This window comes from Cavia porcellus, unplaced genomic scaffold (assembly GCF_034190915.1).
Source record: "Cavia porcellus strain 051 isolate PalLab524CR breed Dunkin Hartley unplaced genomic scaffold, mCavPor4.1 scaffold_40, whole genome shotgun sequence".
NCBI classification, from domain to species: Eukaryota; Metazoa; Chordata; class Mammalia; order Rodentia; family Caviidae; genus Cavia; species Cavia porcellus.
Window position 1 is genome coordinate 5,047,548 of NW_026947523.1, and position 21,197 is coordinate 5,068,744.

General features: G+C 58.0%; 1 protein-coding gene across 3 annotated transcripts in view; it reads left to right on the forward strand.

The window, feature by feature from the left end:
* Positions 1-345: 345 nt before the first annotated feature.
* Positions 346-21,197, forward strand: part of Scube1 (signal peptide, CUB domain and EGF like domain containing 1) — a 93,089-nt gene continuing 72,237 nt past the window's right edge. Inside the window, exons 1-3 of one of the 3 annotated variants that reach the window (XM_063243921.1) lie at positions 346-506; positions 3,438-3,569; positions 17,041-17,169. In XM_063243921.1, coding sequence (XP_063099991.1) covers positions 419-506; positions 3,438-3,569; positions 17,041-17,169 — 349 coding nt within the window. In that variant the 5' untranslated portion in view covers positions 346-418. The remainder of the gene's footprint in view (positions 507-3,437; positions 3,570-17,040; positions 17,170-21,197) is intronic. The other 2 variants (XM_003470559.5, XM_003470558.5) reach the window with 2 other exon arrangements.

Consider the following 21,197-nt stretch of genomic DNA (forward strand, 5'->3'; position numbering starts at 1 on the left):
CATTGCGAGGGTCCCAGCTGGAGGTAGAGGGTGCTGACCCCCACCCTCGATGCCCGGGCTCAGAACTGCAGGGTTCCGGGGCACGAGCACAGCCCGGCCCCCCGCCGAGCCCCGCACCCGCGGGCCCCACCCCCCACCTGCCGTCCGCCCCGGGGGAGGGAGTAGCCCCGAGGCCCCCGCCCATCCCCCCACCAGCCGGCCGACCGTCTGCGCCCATTGGTCGGCCTCACTCGTAGCCCCGCCCACTGAGGCCGCGGGCCAATCAGCGTGCGGCTGTCAGCCCGTCCTCCGCGCCGGCTCTGTGGCTCGGAGCGCGGCGCCCGCGGAGCGGTCAGCAGCGCGGAGCGCTCGGAGCGGCGGTGATCAGAGCGTCCCGCGCCCGGCACGCCGGCCCGGCCCGGCCCGGCCCGGAGCGAGCATGGGCGCGGCGGCCGTGCGCTGGCATTTGTGCGTGCTGCTCGCCCTGGGCGCGCGCGGGCGGCTGGCTGGGGGGAGCGGGCTCCCAGGTAAGCCGCCGGGTGGGGTGGGGTGGGGTGGGGTGAGGTGGGGAGACCGTGGTGTCCGGGTGCGGCGGAGGCGCACTCCCAGGGGTCCCCCTGACCCCGCGCCCTTGGAAACGGCTGCAACCTCCGATCTCCCCGCGCCCTCCCCGCCTCTTTGCAAAGTAACTTCTGGGGCTGGCCCGGGGCCCCCTCTCCAGCCCCCCGGCGGGGCGCAGCAGGGGCGGGGTGGGCCGAGGCCTGGGAGGGGAAGCGGGGCGGGGGGAGAAAAGGAAGCGCCACGGCTGTGGCCGAGGGGGCCTGGGTGGGGAGGGGACCAGAGCCTCGAGGGGCGCTGCCCGGGGCAGAGGGGCGCGGGCAGGAGGAGGCCAGAGCCAGCCGAGCGGCGGAGGCCAGCACGGAGGAAAGGACAGGACGAGAGAAGGAGGGAGGGGATGGGGGGACCGACGGACAGAAAAGGAGGCGCAGGGGAGCAGACAAAAGGACGCAGGAAGACGGCGGAGAAAGACCGACGCGGAGGGAAGGGAGGAGAGCAGAGGGCCAGGCGCTGGACAGCAGGGAGGGGGAGGACAGGGGGAAGCGGGGGCCGGGGTCTTCGATGCTGCCCGTGGAGAGCTGGGGACGCTGGGGACGCGGGGCCCCGGGTGGACACGGAGGACCAGGACCGGAGCGACGGTGTAGGATGCGGGGGGCAGGGAGGGGAGAAGGGCGAAGGAGCGGTCGCCAGACAGAGTGAGACGGGAGCCGGGAGAGAAGACAGACTGACGGCCACAGGAGGACAGCAGAGGGGAACAGAAGGAACCGGACCAGACATGGACCTTAGAGCGGGCAAGGGGTGGGGTGTGGGGAGACCAGGCAGAGGTGAGGATGGGGAGCACCCCGTGGATTTCACAGGGACTCCTTGCCCTCCTGCTCTGTCCCCTCCACTCCCTGGTTGTCTGGAAGTGGCTTCTAGGCAAAGGCAGCCTCACAGCCTGTCTGTGTTCGGAGGTGGCCGGGTTTCTCCTTAGCCCGACCCGAGAGTCCTGCCAGTCCCGAGCTGGGTCCCTGAGGCTGTGATGGAAATCCTAGGAGTCACCCTCGGTGTGAAGGTGTCAGGCCATTTTTCCTGCTCTAGAGTTGGGGTTGAGCTTTTGTCCCGGCCCCATCTTCCAGATGCTGAGTTTTGTGGCACGTGCCCTCCCCCACAGCCAGGTTTGTGGGTGTCTCTTCCAGGCTTTGGGGGTTTTTGCTTCCATGTGTGCCCGCGTGCACCTCTGTCTCCTGACCCCTTCTCCCTTCTATGAAAGCCCAGGAGGGTAGGTGGAAGCCTAGCAGCTGGTCCCCAGTACCAGCAAACTAAAGTCCAAGGGAACCTGTGACAGGGATCAGGCTGCCCTCCCAGGGGTCTGCAGCTCAGGCCAGGCAGCAGTGTGACCGCGGATCGTGTGTCCACCAATCCCCCCACCCAGTGAAGAATGTCTGTAAGGGGGCGCCAGACAGCCCCCCCACCCCTCACCAGCACCCCCCTTTCCTGATGTGGAGGGGAAGATTAGAAGGCTCCTGTCCCCCATTTCCATGCGCTGACCCCAGGAAGGGGTGGGAGCCATGTCTAAGATCGGATGCCCCTAGGTCGTCTCCCAGAAGCAGCCCCACCCTTGCCCTGAAGCATGTACATCAGCAGGGCACTGACCACTGGCCTTGAGTCAGTCTCATACCTGCACAAGGGCCCATGGGTGCTCCAGGAGGCCCTTGTCCATGTTCCTGCCGGTACCGCCCTGTTGTGTTTGTTGACTGCCTTGCAGCCTCTTTCCCTCATGGTTTGGCTTCTGCCCAGCACATGCAGCCACCCTGACCAGTGTATGTGTGTGCGCGTGTGTGTGTGCGTGTGTACACGTGTGAGTGTTTGCACACATGTGTGGGAATGTCGGGTCCGCTGTGTTTCTTTTACTATCTTTCTTCCTCCGGGTGTGGACTGGAGCCTTGGGCTGGGTTGGGAGCTGGGGAGAGGCACCCCCACAGGTTTAGCAGCTAGATCCCTGGCAGGGAGAGAACCCACAGTGGACATTCTTGGGGTCCCAGCGGTCTTGCATGTAGCCAGAGGGATGAGGGGTGAAGATACTCCAAGCTCTCCCTGGGGACTCGCTGGCACCACTTACCGGGGTGCTTCTGTTTATTCCTTGTATGTGATCCGTGGCCGGGCGAAGCAGCACGGCTTCCAGAGCAGCTGGCTCTGTGGTGGGCACCAGCCTCTGCCCCCAGGAGCTGCCCACCTATATCACATGCCCCTGGGCCCCATCCTTAGCAGAACCCTGAGGGGAGAGAGCTTGACTGCTGCCAAGGTCCTCCTGGCCCAGCCGTCCCTAGAAGCTGGAGGGTGAGGGCAGGTCCACACCTTGATTCCAGAGTTGGGGAAGGCAGGATGCACGTCTGTGCTCGGAAGCACAGCTGACCTGGGTTCCCTGGTTGGAGGCCTCTGCGGGCTGGGGTGCGGAAGCCAGGAAAGACTCGCATGGCCACCATCTCTGGGCTAGACTGGATCCCTAATCAGGTCAGCAGCGTCCCCCAGCCTCAGTGTCCCCATCTGTAACCCAAAGGGGCTGGATCAGAGTTCCTCCGAGGATGCTGTGGCTCTGAACTCTTGAAGCAGGAGACTAGAGGCATGTTGGAGCGCTGTTCATGGGGAGGCCAGAGCACAGGGAGGATTTCCTGCAGTTCATTTTCCCGTCTCTGTAGTGGGAAGCACAGCCACCCTCAGCAGGATTGTTGTAGAAATGGATAAGTCCAAAGGCATTGGTCCAAGGTGGCTGCCCCGAGGGTGCCACCAGTCGCCACTTTGGGACAGTTGTCGCTGATCACCCCAGTGATCAACGGAAGGGATGATGGCGAAAGCTGCCCCGTCCACGCCACTCTGGCTTCTTCCTGACCACACTTCACCTCCATCTCCGTGCCCTGCAGGAGCAGTTGACGTGGACGAGTGCTCAGAGGGCACAGACGACTGCCACATCGATGCCATCTGCCAGAACACGCCCAAGTCCTACAAATGCCTCTGCAAGCCAGGCTACAAGGGGGAAGGCAGGCAGTGTGAAGGTGAGTGTCCACCCAGGCCCGCAGCTGCCCGGAGGTGGCCAGTGCCACCATGAGTGGTGACGGCACAGGCTGCTCTAGGTCCCCCCCTGCTGCCCCCAGGAGGCTGCGGGCTGTCCCAGGATGTGGGCTGCTTCCCCGAGGGTGGATGTTGGAGACGAGACTCTCACCCAGGTTTCAGAGAGTTCTGGTTTTTAGAGAAGCTGAGCTCGAATACCGTATGTATGTACCTGTCCCTAACTGGATATGGGGGTTGGTGGAAGCCCAGGGTGATCCACTCCCCCTGGAACCCTGACTTCAAATCAAAGCCTGTAGCTTCCTCCAGGAGCCCTGGCTCAGGTCCTCTGACTCGAGTGCCAGATACTGGGTTTGTCTGTCTGTCTATCCAGCCTCTCCTTTCTGCACCTGGGGTGCTGATTTGACCACCTGGCATTAGAAACTGGCAGGGAGAAGTCAGAGAAATGAGCACTCACATGCCTGTAATCCCAGCGTTCTGGGAGGCTGAGGCAGGAGGATTACAAGTTTGAGCCCACTCTGGGCTCCTTAGTGACTTAGTGAGACCTGTCTCAAATTAAATAGTGGAGGGAGGTGCTGGGGGTGTAGCTCAGTGCAGGTCCCAATAATACCCCCCACACACAGCAGCCATAGTGCTTTTGGGACCCAGGCCCTTCCAGATGGAGCCTACGGGGATCCGTATGGTCATCCAACCCTGGGCATGTGGGACAGAGGTTTGGCCTTGGAGATGCATGTGGCCCTGGTGAAGTCACTCATCCGAGTCTTCCCTGAGAGCACCCACTATACAGACGAGGAAGCTGAGGCTCAGAAAGAAGCATTCCGTGCGGGGTCCCCAGGTTTTACAGCAACATGGCGAGGACTGGACTCCAGGCCTTCTGTCCTCCCTCGGCCATGCTCTAGCAGCTCCTTCCCTTTGTCCTGCCCCCGCCAGCTCAGGTCTTCCAAGTGCGAGTTCATGTGAGCTCAGGAGTCGGGGTGACACTGTTCAGCTGTCTCCTTCATGGAGCCTCTGCCTGCGGCTGAGCGCTGGCATGTGACACCTCCTGGGTCGCACCTGCTGTGGGCATGTGCCCTGCTCAATCGCTCAGGGCCCAGAAGGTGGTGCCCACCCAGGAGGAGGCCAGGCTGCAGGCCAGGAGAGCAGGGAGTGAGTGAGGGGCCGGGTGGGTGGGTGGCCTGGCCCCTGGCAGCGCCTGGAGTCGGCCAGGGGAGGCTGCAGGTGAGCACTGTCTGACCCTCTGCTGGCCCCCAAACCCAGCCCCCCTGCACGGGAAGGCCAGGAAAGCCAAGGCTGACCTTCTGGCTCTGCCAGTGTAGGGTGCCAAGCTGACCCCTACATCCCCGATCCCAGCCTCTCAGGCCCATGCCTGCCTCTCCTGGCCCCTCCAGAGTCCAGCAGGAAATGTTACCTTTGCCCATCGTGGAGTTTGCATGAGATGAGCCCTTGTGAGATGCCCAGGGAGGGGTGCTGTGGGGAGCATGCAGTCCTGGGCCAGGGAGGCCCCTTCTTGCATGGTGTACTTGTGACCCATGTCAAGCCTTGAGTGGCAGCCCACTTCTGCCGTGAACGCCTGGCAGGTTGCCCTCACTGAGCCTCAGTTTCTCCTTTGGCTTTGTGAGCCCACGCTGCTCCCCACCGCAGCTCAGCCTGAAGACTAAGACACAGCACTGTGTCCTGGGGACCCGCCAGTCCCAGTGCGTGGCTCGAGGTGCTGTGTGTGGGACCATGTGCAGCTGTTCATGTTGTTACAATCCCTGCAGTCCCTGCCACCCCACCCTCACTGGTCCTCGCTGCCTCTCAGCGGCTGCAGCCCCAAGGGGGTGATGAAGGCTGAAGCTGTGTGACATCCCGCAGGGCTGGGCACCTGGGAGGTGACCGTCGTGGTACGACCCAGTCCCTGCCCCGCAGGAGCTTGCCGGCTGGTGTCACTGCGGACTGAGATTATGTGTCAGCAGCAAGTCTTCGTGCATACGTTTAGGACGTTGGTACCAAGAGCAGCCTGCGCGTGCCCTCAGCTGTCTGTTTATCGGCCGTGGGACAGATGCTTAGTGCCTGGTTCCTGGAGCATAAGGGTGACTTGAGTGAGGGTAATCAAAGCCTTTGAACACAGCCTGCCGGGGTGCTGTCACCGTGCTGATGAAACGGCAGGTGAAGGGGACTTCGGTGCTGAGGTTGTGTTGCTCGTGGCGACGGTGATATCTGTGAGGAGGAGGGCGACGGTGCTGATGGGGATGTGGGTGATGGCGGTGGTGACCGTGAGTGAATCCTGATGAGTTGGTCATCATAAGACTGTTCAGTGTGTGGAAAAAAACAAAAGGTGAGCTGTGTCTTCCCGAGGATCCCCTGGGCCTAACCTGGCAGGAAGTGGGGCACTCCGTAATGAACCCTGTGCATGCATCCGTATCCCCGTGGAGACAGACATCTGTGCCTCTTGCATGTAGCCACCTACTAAGAAGACCCAATTAAAAATTCATGGGCGGGAGGCTTCCCTTTGTGCTCCCGCAGCAGACATCAGTAATCGATCGTCACACCATCCAGGCACTTCATTTGGAGGTACAGGAAACCCGTTTTCTTCCTCTGGACTCCTGCATCTGCAGCCCTTGAGCTGGTGTGGGGCTCTGCAGGGGCTGGAGTTTTAGGGGGACTAAGTCCCCTGTCCTGTAGAGCTCAGAGACTGCTGAAGACTGCAGTGAATCCAGAGGGGTCACGGCAAAGCGTTCCTTGAGAGCCGGTGGCCCTCACCCCAGTCCTTCACAGGAAGTGAGGTTGGGTTAGGGGCCCTTAACTGTGTCGCCTTGGAGTTTCTGCTCGTCCTGAAACCCCCGTAGCAAATCCAGCACCCAGGGCAACCCGCCTCCATCCTGGGGGTGGATTTTAGTGCAGCTTCCATGGGACAGGTGACCTTGGTGTGCACAGCTTTGTGGAGGTGCAGCCTAGCACCCGTGGGGGGCTGGCTGTGGCAGGCAGAGCAGCTCGGAACTCGGGTAAGGCTGTGACTGAGGTGGGGGATACGTCCAGGTGTCCTCGGTGATTCACTTCTTAGCCGAACTGGAAGTCACTTGGGGTAAGCACATGCGTATGCAGACTTGAAAGAAACTTCACCATGTTTGGCAGGGAACCGTCTTAGTCTTCCTCTCTAGGTCTGTCCCCACCTCCATGGTAGCCCGTCACGCTGCATTGAGCTTTTCCTGGGCTCCCTCCTGGAATGCGGGTTCCTCTGGGGCACAGCCCATGACCTGATCCGCTCCCAGGCACCCAGCCGGGAGTGGAGGGCTTCCGCCCAGGGAAAGGATGGGGTGTATCCTGAAGGTCATCACCTCCGGGAAGCCCTCCCTGTGCACGTCCCTCCTCAGAGCCCCTGTGCCTAGGTTTTGTGATGACCTGTGTGGCTGCTGGAGGGCAGGCGGGGTGTCAGATTTGCCAGAGAAAACTGGGTCCAGGAAGTCAGCCTGCTGCCAGGTGTCCCAGCTGACAGGTGCAGGGCTGGATTCCAACCCCACACTGTGACGGCAAACCCCCAGCAGCCTGTCTGAAGGCATGAGGAAGGGTTCCCATCACTACACAGTGATGGAGCAGGCTGTAATGACCCTTTCATATCTTCCCAGCTGGCCCCACCTCCTTTGAGACAACTCCTGTGAATATGGGCTAGAATTGTGTCACTCGTCCCCGAGCTCAGCAGTGATGTCCCTCCGGCTCATCCGTGCACTCATCTCTCCCACACTGAGCTGTTTCTTTATCCTTCCCTCCCTAATCTCACCCCAGAAGCACTGTCTTGTCTTAGTCCCTCAGATTTGCCAGATCCTTCCTACCCCAGGGCCTTTGCACATGCCCTTCTTCTGTCTCTCTTCCTTTGGCTAAACCTGTGCATCCCTAGCTCACCCAGCCCCTTGAGAAAGGGCCTTTGGAAGCCATGAAGGCCAGCTTGCACTGGCCTCCTGGTCTGCATTAGGCAGGCCTGTTTGTGCTTATTCTGTTAGAGGGGCAGCCTGGGGTGAGGACGGAGCATTTCATTCTCTTTAAATACTTCAACTCATTTAACCTTAATTGCCTTGTTTTCATAGACATTTGCTAAGGAAAAGGACCAAATTATAGCTTGAATTGGGTCTTGCTAATCTTAATTAAAAGCTCTCATTTATAATCAAGACCAGGCCTCAAACGAGGAGCAAACCACCCTCCAATGGCTTGTTTAAACCACGGAGACCCTCTTGCTAATAACTGTTTAGTCTGAACCGGCAGCTCTCATCACCCCTTCTATGTGGACTTAATTTTTTTGACCATTTATTCAAGTGGATATTCCACTTGCAAATTCAACTCGGGCCTCTTCCAAAATGCTATAATTAAAACTCTTAGGGGAAATAAGTTTTTGTTTTGGCCACCGTATATTAAATGTATTACTATTTTCCTTTCTGTGTATGTGTTTGTGTGTGTGTGTGTGTGAGAAGAGGAAAAATGACAACCTTCTGGGCATCAGAGATCACAAAATGAGCATGTATGAGATGAATGTAAACAGTCACTTCCTGAATGTTATGTCCCCGGGGCCTACTTGTCAATCACTGAAGGCAGGCAGATTACAGACTGTGTCATTAAAGTGTTTTCACAAAACTCCTAATAACCTACCGGCCAGCCATTTAGTTTAACATCAGAAAAAAGAAGAAAAAAACCCCTGTAAACCCATCAGCCTTCCTCGGGAATAATGTCCGTGACCTTATTAAATCATTTGCATCACCATTACCGCGTGCTTTATTGAAGTCCAGATAAACTTCTGCTTCGGGGGAGGCCAGGACAGGCAGTGGGAGGTAGGCTGGGGGTGGCCCCAGGAGGAAATTCCCCTTCAAGTCTTAAAACATGCAATTAGCCACGCTAACCTGTGCTCTGCCCAAGATGAAAGCGCGCAAGTCCAGCATGCTGGTGGACCGGAAGCGAGTGGACGTCACTTAAAAACTCAAAGATGCTGTCCGCTGGCAACTAGCTGGTGTGGCTCGGAACCGGCGTCCGCTCCTCGGAGAGTCCTGGGAAAGCTGTGCGTTTGTAGAGGGGAGGATTAACGCACCCGCCGATGCTGCGAGCAGTCAAGCCCGAGAAGCAGGTCCACCCTCCGAGCCTCTGTTGGTGGGCATGTGGAAGGCCCACAGCGCGCCCGCCCTGCCAGGCTCGGGGCTGGGCCCAGGTTCTATTTCCTGCCCTTGACCTCCCGGGTAGTGGGAGAGACGGATGGGGCAAGACAGGATGACAGCGAGCAGGCCATTCAAAAATGCAAACCTGTGAAAATTGAAAATGAAAGAAATGCAGTGGGGGGAAGAAGAGGGAGGAGGGACGATGCCAGGGCGGAGGCCAGAGGGCGCGTGGAGGCTGTGGCCTCGGTGCCGGGCCAGGAGGCGGCTGGAGCCGGTCTCTGGTGTGCCTTCCAGCTCTGACGGCCCGTCCAGGCGGGCAGCACGGGGTCCGAGGCCATCTCGAGCCCGGTTTCCTCATCTGCTGAAGGCAGCCTGGTGCGTGCATGGTGTTTTTTGTCTCTAAACCCCTCTGAGGTTAGGGGCCTCTGTCCCCACCTCCCTCCCACCCCTGAGTCCCCAGCTCTGCAGGCTGCAGCCCCTCGGCCTCCCTCCCTGTCCTCCAGGCCCTCTCGCCCCCTCTTACCACTTCTTATTACAGTGGCTGTATTTGTTTTTCCATCTGAGGAATGCTAACCAGAAAAAACCATTATTTCTAAGAAAATAAACTGTGGGCTCGCTGGCCTTTGAATGCTACTGAAATGGATGTCGGCCTTCCCCAAAGACCTTGAGACAAAGAGGACCAGGGGCTTGTGTATACGAGACCAGGTCAGGGGGTCTCGAAGATGGATCTGAGGGGGTCCAGCAGATGGGCCGGGGCTGCGGCCCTGGGAGACAGCTCACAACTCCAGCTGGCTGCCGCAACTTCTGGCCCGGAGTCCTGACAGTTGCTGGGATTGACCGTGTCCCCTCCCTCTGGGTCCCCCAGACACACCCCGTCCCTATCCCTGGAAGACGTGAATGCCAGCCCCGGCCTCAGGTGTAAGTGTGTTGACTGCTAAGTTTAGGGAGGTTGGGAAGTCCAGGCACCTTGGGTGTCCGTCACGAGCTTTAATGGCACCTGACCCTGCCTCAGGTGGGGTAGTTGGAAGGGTGGCCGGCCCCACAGAGGACTTGCGCCTGGCCCGTCCACAGGTGGCCCAGACTCTGCTCACAGGAGGCTGACGAGCCCGGTGTGGCCAGGGGCCTGGCCCAGGGAAGCACAGGCGTGTAAGGAAAGAAGGTGGCAGGGACTCGGTCCCCCACAGTGCGGCCACTGTCCCCACATCCCTGGTCTGCCGACATGTGGGGCTGCTCTGGGCCATCGCCGCCCACCGGGGAAGGCAGAATCGGGAGCCGGCTTGCATTTTGCTCTTGGCTTTGCCACTTATGTGATGGGTGGTCGCTCTGGTTGTTTTCTATGAGTAGGAGGAAGTCACGACCTTCCCGCCTGGACCGTCCCGAGGGGGAGACCAGTTGCCCATCGGAGGGTCTTGGGGGGCCGTGGCTGTTATTATTATTGCTGTTCAGGGGAGAGTCCAGCAGGAGGCTGGGGGTGGGGAAGAGTGAAATCGGCAGCCCCGGCGGCTCGGGAGCTGTGCCGGGGTGGAGGGCGGGCTCGGGCAGGCGTGGAGGCCCGAGTGGGCAGCTCTCGTTTCCTCCGGAGGTCAGGCTTCCAGCTGTTCTATTTGGGGCCTCAGTTTCCTCTTTACGCAGCCTGAGGCAGCGAGTCGGAAGAGCTTTGGGGCTCCAGCTCTGCAGCTCCAGGTGGCTCGGCCTTGTGGCAACTGCACGTTCCCGACTGTCCTGCTGCGAAGTGCAGAGTGGCCCTCGGGCCTGCAGGTCTTCCCTGCCTTTCCCAAAGGAGACCAGGGCGACTTGCCCGTGCTTGGAAGGAGGGAGCAACGGGAGCCCCTGCTCCCAGCTGTCACCTCAGACCCTACTGAGGGTCAGTTTCCCTGGCCAGATTGCTAAAGTGTCCAATTAGGCCGGCGCTGGAGCCCCAGAGTGGCTGCCATCAAGGGTCCGGGACAGGCCAAGGGAGAAAGGCGTGATTACGCGGCCCTTCTCCTGTTGTAGTGGTCAGGGCGTCCCCCGGGTGCCGGGAGCCACACCCCCACTGTCATCCCAGCAGGTGGCATTGAGGGCCCTTCAGTGTGAGTGTCCTGTGCTTTCCCTGCATCCCGCCAGAGCCCTGCAGACCCCGCCAGCAGCTAAGAGCCACGGCAGCAATGTTAATTTGGCTTTCTACATTTTTTAAAGCCACTTCATTGAGATAGGACTCACCCCTCCTGTGACTGACCCGTGTCCAGCACACCAGGCAGTGTCTTTTCATAAATTCAGAATTCTCATCGTCGGGCCAGTGTTGGACTCTTCCCACCACTCCCCAGCCCTGCAGCTGTCCCTCCCCCCTCCCCCCTGCAGGCCTCCAGCCCTGTGGCCCAGGAAGCCACCAGTGGCTTTCTGTCTCAGTGGACTTGGCCCAAGCTACGCTGTGTGGCCCTCAGTGACCGAGACAGCTTTCAACCCGAAGCAGCCCACCCAGCTCAGTTCCAGGATCCCCACGTATTCGCCGTGTGGTCCTGCACAGGGCGGGCACATCTCTGACTCTTGGTGTTGCTACACATATTGCCCCGTGTATCCGGAGGTCGGCCAGCGGGCTTCAGGTTTCCACAGACGCTGGCGGAACACCCTGTGGGTTCTAAGGCTTAAGTAGAAGCGGGTGCCATTCAACATTCTTGTCCCCATGGGACCACAGCGTCAGGGTGGGCATCAGGAGAGCCTCTGCTGGGGTGCAGGGGACCTAGAGCCGGGTGACAGCTGTGTCTGTCTGCCAGGAGGTGGCAGAAGCTTCAGGGACTGGGAAGGAGCTTTAGGCACGGGGAGTACCCCAAAGCCACAGTAGTGGGGGGGCTGGGAGAGGGCACCCAGGAGCCGGAACCCCACGGTTATCTTGGACCACAAAGTGGGGTGGGGGAACCTTCCCACCCGCTGGCTTGAGCCCCAGTCATTGTGTGGGGTTAGGAATGGCAAAGCCAGGAGATGGGTGTTGGTTTTGCGTGACCTTTGACCTTTCCCGTAATTAACTGCTGGGCCCACTTCTGGCATGGTCCCCGCCTGCCGCCAAAGGGAAACGTGATCAATGGATGCCAGGGGTCCTCAGAGAACGGGGCTCATTACTCAGTCATTACAAACCCGGAGTTTAACCCCGCACCACCGGAGACTGGGGACTTAATCCTTCCTGCCGGGCAGCCAGAGACTATCTTCCCGAGAGCAGAGTGCAATTAGCCAGCAAACCGGATTAAGATTTATTCAGCAATAAAGGCTCAGCTCCCTAAGCCGAATTCTCCCCCAGAATGGGTGTCTGATCTGAGGAGTGCGTGGTTCCCCTAAAGCCCCAGACAAAGGAGAGGCCGAGCTAGCCCCGGGCTGGGCGGGAGGAGCTTTACCAGGGCCCGGGCTTTGCCCTCCTAGAGGAATGTCTAAGTGCCAATTTTAGGGCAGTGTGAGGAATGAGAAGACATTTTCAGCAATGATCTCCAAGAGCGGAGGGGGCAGCGCTTCAAAAACCCTCATCCTGAGATTTGGGGGGCAGTCCTGATTTTCAAGAAAATATCCCCCAAGCAGTGTTAAAATATCACGAGAAGGTGTTCTGGTTCCTTCAAAGAACCCTTTAGAACCCAGGCAGCATGCAATTCATAGGCATTTTATAGGGCAGCTGGGATCAATTTCGAATTAATTGGGGGGCATCCTATTTGGGGTGCACCACCACGGCTGCGGGATTGCGTGTGCATGCTACAACTTTAATATACAGCAAGTGGGACCTGGTGACCTTTTAAAATCCCACAATGAGCCATCAATGTGCCTGCTGTTTTTCTCTCCTCTGTCGGATGTTGGGAGCTGGCTTCTCTTTGGAAATGGAGTTTCTGTTAAAAAAGAAAAAAAAATCTCTAAGCTGGAAGGAGCAAGGATGGCCCTCGTCCTCAGGGGAGTCCCCTGTGGGGTGGACTGGCAGGCCGGTCACATCTTTTGCCTGCCCACTCCCTGCTCCCGTTAACTCTGGCTGTCCCCACGGATCTGCCTTCCCACCACCCCTCCAGGGGGTTCAGAGGTGACATCTGTCCCTGCTTTCCTCCTTGATGAACTGGAGGAACACGGGAACTTTGAAACCCCATGCACCCCAAGGATGCGGCTGGCAGCTTCTGGGGGCGCACAGCTGTCTCCTCCCGGGTGCCTGTGTGTGTCCTCCCACGTGCTGTCGGCAGGGCCCCTGCATCCGATTTCCGCCTCCTCAGAAGGACTCCAGCCGTTGCACAGGGCTCGCCTTTGGCCGGGTGACCTCCTCTGCGCGTGACCCAGGCCACAGGCACGAGATACAGGAGGTGAGGGTTCAGCTGACCTGCCGGATGAGCAGAGTTCACCCCCTGCTGTCCCTGGAGAATAAGTGTCCAGAGCTCTGCTCTGTCCCTCTTTCTCTAGCAGTTGTGGTTCTTTAGAGCTAAGAGCCTCATGGTTGTCCTGGAGGTCATCTTCCAAGGGTCGGTGACCTCTGGGTCATCATAAGTGCACTCTGGCTTTGCCAGAGATTTTTAAAAATTAGTTTGTGCACTTCTGTCTTCTATGTTAAGGCAAGAGGTTCGCGTGGTTTTAAAAACAAAAGTTCAATACACAGGCAGGAGGAAGGGGGCAGTTCCGCTTTGAGAGCCGGTGTCCTCCATTCTGGGTGCTGGGGAGGTCAAGCTGGCTGTCACAGATGCCTGCAGGAACACGTCACACCTGTCTCCCGGGTGTGATCAGAGAACTGATCCTTTAAGAGTTGCTTGGGTCTTGGGGAGCTCTTTGGGTAGCACTGAGGCAAGAGATGTGAGGAGCAAACCCTCCCGTGCTCTAGACCGTTTCCATCTTCTGTGGCCCACCCTGTGCAGCGGTCCGAGGAAGGAACAGTCTAGACGTTTCACTGCCTTTTCAGAAGCAGTCAATTGATGATGCCTTTGGTACGGTGGTCAAAGCACTGATCACCCTAATAGTGAAAAAAACTCACCAGAAATAATTTCACCCAGACAGTAGGCATAGACTGGAACGTCTCCTGGGCAAATTGAGATAGATGCATGATTCTCCTATCAGAGGATGCGACTGCCCGTCATTAGGCGGCCTGAGGGAATCTCAGACGTCACCCCCTTAAATGACTGCTTCAATTGCATTTTATAGGTACACTGACTCTGCAATAGATTGTCTTTCTTTGCTTCGGTTTATGGTTCATCTTCGTAAAACTGTGTGGGAATTACCAGATGTATCTCTGATCCTGTCACTAGCTCAACTTACGCATTTCTCTTTTCTCTGTGCTAGCAGCTTGTTCTTTTTAAAATCTTTCTTTGTGCGTTTCTGGATCGTGTTCGAAGGAATGAGTGAGCAGACGTTCGGGTAGGGGAGTGGACGGGTGTTTGAACGGTGGGTACGTGAGTAAGTGGGCTGGTTTCGGATGTGTGTGGGGACAGGGTGAGGGGCAGGCAGGTGTTGGGTGTGTTTGATGGGAGGGTGGGGGTTTGGATGCATGCATGGGGGGTTAGGCATTTGGATGGATGAAAGGGTGAGCAGATGTGAGGATGAGTAAGCAGATCTTCAGGGCAGTGGAAGAATGGACATACCGGGCTGAGTGTTTAGACAGATGCATGCATAAACATCTGGATAGGCGGTGGATTTCTGCAGAATCAATGGGCAGGCGCATATGTGACCGAATACAGGAAAGAGCGGCCAGCTCAGTGGACTTCGGTGGGTTATTTTAATATAAATAAATAATAAAAGAATGCTTGGGTGGGTATTTGAAAGGATAGGTTATGGAGTAAACAGATGAATGGGCAGTTGTGGGTGGATGGGTGGCTGTTTGGATAAATGGATGCCTGATGGGCCAACTAGTTAGCTGTGTGGGTAGACAGACAAACATGGCTGCGTGTGTGTGTGTGTGTGTGTGTGTGTGTGTGTGTGTGTAAGAATGGATAGATGGGGAGCCAGTGGGGCGCGTGTTTGGGAATAAGTAGGATGGAGGTCTCTCGGCACTCTTTATAAATGTCCTAAGGGTAAAATAAAGTGTATAAAGCAGCTTTGCCCGTGGCTGCTGTGCGACGGACATCCTGGCTCAGGAGAAAGGATTCGGGTTCTGCAGACTGAAAGGCCTTGGTTCCGGTCCCTGCCTAGCTGCTTACCTTGTGGCCGTGAGCCATGACCCATCCCTTCTGCACCTCGGTTTGTTCACCCATAAAAGGGGAGTCCGAGAACCTGTCCCAGAGGGCTGCCGTGAGAGTCACAAGGGCTGGCGTTGCTTTCAGGAGCGGATACTGGATCACTTTCTTCTGAGGTACAACGTGAGAGAAAATCCTTTTCCGGAGTATGAAATAAAAGTCCTTCTGCCCCGTCTAACTAATCCCACGTGAGTCACACACGCACCGTGGGGCAAGAGCCGCAGCCTGAATCAGACTGGAAAGCCTCCACTCCCAGCCAGGGGAGACATTGCTGGGCAAAATCATCCCAGGTGGTGCCTGTGCCAACAGTAATGGAAATGGGTGCCCAGTGGGCACCCGTGTCCGTGTCAGGGGTACAGGAATTCACACGGGTAGCCGATTCGATCAGACAGAGTGTGGAGGGAAAACCATATTCACTGCAGTGAGGAGCCTCCAGGAATTGAAGTTGGGTTATTTTGCCTTTGCAGTGTTACGTAGATGGGGGGCAGGAAGTGGGTGATTGTGGAGCCTGGACTGTGAAGAAAGGTCGGGGCTGAGGAGGGGAGCTGGGGAGCAGTCGGCGCCCCTCGGTTTTTATAAATCTCTGCCTCCTTCCAGTACACATGGTCCTACCCTCCTCCCTCTCACAGTCACTAAGGGAACTCAGTCTCGGGATTCAGAGCAAGGCACATGAGTTGCAGAACGGGGTCCTGATGCACCTGGCCGTCCCGGCAGGGCCTCCTGCTCCTGGACCTTCAGAGACCTAGGCTATCTGTGTGTCCCTCACTGTGGCTGGCAAGGTCCACTCCGGGAGTCGGTCAGTAGCCCAGATCTTGTGTCCGCTGTCACTTCTGCCCTTTTCCATGAAGTCATCCGGTCCACTCTGGGTGTCCTTGGCAGGCAGGAGTCGGGGCAGTGCTTGGTCACCTCTAGGGCAGTCAGGGAGCTTCCTGGCTCCTAAGCCAGCATCTGGCTCCAGGCCGACCCCTGCTGTGAAAGTTAATTGGCCCCCATGGCTTCCCCCATGGCTAGCAGCTCTGCCTTCTGGACCAGCTGGGAGCTCAGGTCTCCCAGGGCAGCTCCTCGGGCCATTGGGGAGCAGCCAGAGCTCCTCTTCAGGCTCTCCCCTCTCCACCGGCTGGTACCTCCCTGCTGCTGAGCTGGAGCTCCACCTTAGACTCCTCACAGCGGATGAGGGAAGGACTGCTTCTTCCTGCAAGACTGCCCCACAGTTCTGTGTCTGCTTAGTGCGGAACTCCCGCTTCTGGTTCTGCAGCGGGCCCTTCCGGAGCCTGTGGCAATCGTGCTAAGGTGTAGGTTGAGTTGCATCAACCAGGGAGTATTTGGCCCCAGAAGAGCCGGTGCCCCCAGGCCGTGGCTAACAGCGGTTCTCTGTGCCTGGACGCCTTCCCTAAGAGTCCTGTCCTGGGTTTAGGATCCCGGGGCCCGGAGCCAGGCTGCACTTGGGAATCCCTGTGCTCCGCTGCCTAGGTGTGCGCTTTGGCCAGGTTTAGCCTCCCTGTGCCTGCGTTTCTTCCCTGCCCTTGTAAGGCTGGACGAATGATTCTGGCGTCCACATCCAGAGTCAGTGTGGGGATAGAGGAGACAGTGACACATAGTCTTGTGACCGGGGCCTGAGTTCCGAAAGGCAGCTCCCTGAATGTTAGCTGGGCGAGTCCCTGTTCCTCCCGCTGGAACTCCAGAACTGATAGCCCTTTGACCTCCGATGGAAAATGCTGAAAAAGACTTATGACAGCAAAAAGGGTGACCTTTCCAGAGGCTCTTGGCCATTGTGTATGAAACAGAAGCTTTTGTTATACCAAGGAAGCCAGAGCGGTTGAAATGCCCACAGGGAAGGAAATTATCTGGGGGAGTTGGTGGACTTTCCTTTCATTCGAGAAGTCACGCTTTGTAAGTGCTGTGTAAGTCCCTTCCCTCCCTTTCCGGGCTGCAGGAGAGCCAGTGTGCAGGGTTGCAGACAGGGCCCTGCACGCCGTTGGTGCCAACAGGCTTCCGAGGAGCCAGGGCCAGGTTCCTGCCTGTTTCACCGAGGTAGGAGATGGCAGTCACCAGGAGCCCAGCACACGGCCCAGCCAGGGTTTCATGTTTGCGGCCTCTAGGATTCTGCAGAGTCCCCGGGTCTCACTCACATCCCGACAGCTGGGGGGCGGGGGCCCCAGGCTCTTCCTCTGACGCCTCTCTGTCCCCTGCAGACATCGATGAGTGTGAAAATGACTCCTACAACGGAGGCTGCGTCCACGAATGCATCAACATCCCCGGGAACTACCGGTGCACCTGCTTCGACGGCTTCATGCTGGCGCACGACGGGCACAACTGTCTGGGTGAGTGACGCCCCGTCCGCCCTCGGGCTCACCTGGCTGCCCTCAGCTCCGGCTCTCAGCACACCGGGAGCCGTGGGGAGTCTGGCTCCAGATTGTGCTCTGCTTGCCGTAGCAAAATGCTGCAGGCTGGATGCTTGAACAGCAGATTGACGCTGGGCCTGCAGCTCCGGAGAGCGGAAGTCCAAGATGTGGGGACCAGCGCGTGCGGTCTTTCTGTGGCCTCTCTCTGGCTCGAAGGGGGATGCCCCCTTTGCTCCGTCGTTCTGCTGTGCACAGCTGTGTCCCATGTCTCCCTATGTCTCAAGCGGATACCTGTTCCTTGAATAGGGCCCATCTAACAGCTCATTTTTATTTAGCTACCTCGTTAAAGGTCCCATCTTAAGTGTAATCATATTTAGAAATACAAGGGATCGGATTCCTTCAGTGTAAGAATTTCGAGGGGACACAGCCCCATAGTCTTGGATACCTCCATATTCCCTGGTTTCAATGTTGTGAGCAAGTTTGTAAGATGTGTAAGTGTGAACTTGAGAAACGGAAGGATGGAGTGGAAGGCGTCTCAGGTCTGCTGATGTATTTGTGCACCGCTGTCTCCCCGCCGCAGTGCTGGACAAGCCAGACAGCACGCTTTGCCCTTTTGTTTTCTTTTTGACATCGCGGGCACTCTGAGCGTCTTCACGTAGCCCCGTCACTGTTTTCCTCCTTGGGTCATCGTCTGATGAATAATTGCATGAGTTTCCTGGGACTGCCGTACGAATTTAAAAACTGCTTATGCATAAAGAGTTATGATCTCACATTTCTGGAGGCTCGGAGTCCAAAATCGAGCTATAGCAGTGTGCTTCCACCTGAGGGCTGGGGCTCCTCTGCCTCAGGCCCCGCTGTTAACACGCGCTGGTGACCTCAAGCATGCTTTGGCTTGGAGCTTGTGATGCTCTCTGTACGTTCCCACTGTCTCTTTGCCCAGATTCCTCCACCAGAAGCACCCCATCTTCACTGATCGCACCCAAGGCCGTATTTCCGTAAAAGGTCATACCAGTGCTGAAGGGGTGGTGGTGCACCCCTGTAATCTCAGCACTAGGGAGGCTGAGGCAGAAGGATTCCCACGCATTCAAAGCCACCCCAGGCAACATAGTCAGCTGAAGCCCAGCCTAACTACGTAGGGAGACCCTGTCTCAAAAAAAACAAAAACCCAAGCACCGTGGCCCAGAACTTCAGCCTCTGCTGGGCTCAGCACATAACTCCTCTGGTCCCCAGCCTGCCCCGCGGAGAAAGTGATTGGCTGTCAGAGTCCATCTGCCTGTCCCCACGGGTGATGAGGGGCCCAGCGGCAGGGAGGTAGAGGGCCGGAGCGTGGGTCTGGCAGCACTGTGGCTGTGGGTACATCGTTGGCTCTTGGTCCCTTGCTGGTGGAGGGAGGCTGTCAGGGCAGCTGTTTCCAGGGCCGCTGTGAGCAGGAGCCCAGAGAGTGTCCCAGCCGCTGAGCTCAGGCCTGGTGCAGGACGCTCAGCCGCGTGGTCCTGTGGTCCTGTGGTCCTGTGACCTCAGAGCTGCATCACCACTGTGGATAGAATCACGAGGCTGCCCACGTCGCCAGGTTGTGTGGAGGACGTAACAATGACATAAAGCCACATGAACGGTGCATAGTAGGTGCTAAGTAGCCAGCACACAGGTGCTGTCCTCACTCCGGATGGTGAGGCCACCTGGAGCGGGGGTTCTGATTTGTGCCATCAGAAGCCAGAGGGGATTCTGAGCAAACACTGCTTCTTTCGAGCTCCTAAAGGTTCCTGCAGGAACACTTCCCACAGTGGGACCAAAGGGTTTAAAGATCGTTAGGACTTTGTATGGGCCTCTGTGGTCTGTGCTTCTCAAGGGGCTCGCAGACCCCTGTCACGCCTGCTGGCTCGCTCCTGGATGCTGCGTGGGGTGGGCGGCCCGACACCCGCCTGCTGGGCACTTGGCCTCTTCCTGGCGTGGCGGCCTCCGAGTTCCCTGCCTGTTTCTGTTTAACGCAGATTGGGCCTCAGACCATCTCGTTATGGGAAACAGATCTGTGAACATGTAATTATGCTCCCAACAAGTACCAGACAGAGGTCTGCACAGCAAGCCACCGAAGCCCAGCAGGGCCTGCGCAAAGAGTTAAACCAACACGGGGTGCAAGGGGGTGAAAGCTGGGGCTTTGGAGAGGCAGCGACACTCAGCGGGGTGTCCAGGCTGGGGGATCCTCCAGGATAAGGGCCCGGTGTATGGAGGGCGGTGGCTTCTCCAGGCCGGTCTCAGGTGTGCTGCAGGGTGGCACTTCCAGGGGCAGCAGAGCCCGGTAGGACCCCTGAGCAGGGGCAGTGTGACTTGTGCTGGGCCACACAGCAAGTGAAGTCATTTCCGAGCATTTTCTGACGCAGCCCTCCCAGAGCCAAGGGCTGAGCTTCTCCAGTGTGTGCAACCTTTCAGGTATTAAAGGGCGGTTGGGGAATTGAGAAGCAGGTGGGAGCCCCCTGTGGCCTAGAGGACAGACCGTGGGGACTGGCATCCTGGGGTCTCACCATTTCCCCACTGCTCCGTGCCTCGGTTTCCCCACCTGGAAAATGGAGTGCCTCATCCCTGCCCTGTGAGGACTCGGGGAGATCACAGATGTAGAGCAGAGAGCAGTGAACAGGCACCGACCAGCCAGAATGCTGCAAGTGACCATCTGGCACCAGCTTCTGGGAGAGATGGGCTGGTTGGCTGCCTCCAGGACCTTGCGGGGTTCTGTAGGCTGCACTCTCTGTCTGCCACTTGGGGCGCCCTGTGGCTCCAGCATGCTCCTCTGTTGGCCTCAGCAGCGCCCAAGCCCGCCAGCCTGAAGACTGGTGGCAAGGTCCACGCAGATGTTTGCTCCGACAGCGACATGTCCACGTGAATTCTGGTCACTCTGAGCTGGCCGGACACCCTCCCTCACACCCCACCCGATACCTCTGAGAGCGGCCTGCAACTGGCTCTCCAGCTCCAGCACGCACGGAGAGCCACCAAGAACAGGACCTTTCTGGGCCCTCCACTCACGGCTGCGGGCAGACCTTTTCCAACACAGTTCTTTTTGTTTGTTCTTTTTCCTCCTCAAGTCTAAACTCCGGCTCAGAGCAATGAGACCTCAATTCCAGGCAGCTCCAACCCAGCCTGACCTTGGGAGCCCCAGCCCCTTCACCCATGAACCACCCTAAGAATTAAATGCCTGGTGTGGTGTCAGACAAGGGAGCCCCATACACTCTGGCCAAGACCAATCATGCTCCAAGGGCGAGCTGGGCTTGGAGGAACATGACAGCTCAAATTCTGGTGGCCCTGTGATGCACACTGTGGACTTTTGGACCAGCTCCTCAGACCCTGTCAACCTGAGTCCCCTGCCGGCTGAGGAATGGGTCAGTCAGTCTGGCTGCAGAAGAGCGGGGATTAAACAGGAGGCAGGGGTGGCTGTAAAGTTCTGTCCTGGGCTGTGAGTTCTGTCATCACTGTATCTCGGCACAGGTCCAAGCCAGCAGCACTGCCTTCACCTGACCCACCAGCACGTCTGTGTGTCCCACCGCGGTGGCGTTTGTTAGGTTTGTGATGGTTATCTCCATGTAACTTGTCTGCTGGGGTGTAAAAAGTGGTGTCTCCAGCATCGATCCCACGAGGCCACAGCCAGCCAGCCCCCGACAGCCGTGGGACTCGGGACAGAAGTGCAGACAGGCCTGCATCCGGCACAGCTCCTGACGGTTCCAGACAACACCGCCTCGATGCCTGCCGCTGCCACCTTGGCACATTCCTTCCTAGTGAGCAGGAAGCCGTGTTTGGAGTCAGGGTTCTGGGATTTCTGTGCCGGGATCTGTACTCTGTCCTGCCCTGCAGTGAGCCTGGGGGCTCCCTAACCTAAGTGTCGGCGCTCTGGCCTTTTATCCCCAAAGCAGCTGACCCTTTGCAGGGCTCAGACTTCAGTGACATTTGTGTGTCTAAGAACTGGAGACTTGGGACCCCTTGGGGGAGGAATCTGAGGGTCTCAGGTACCCAAGCTATGTGCTCCG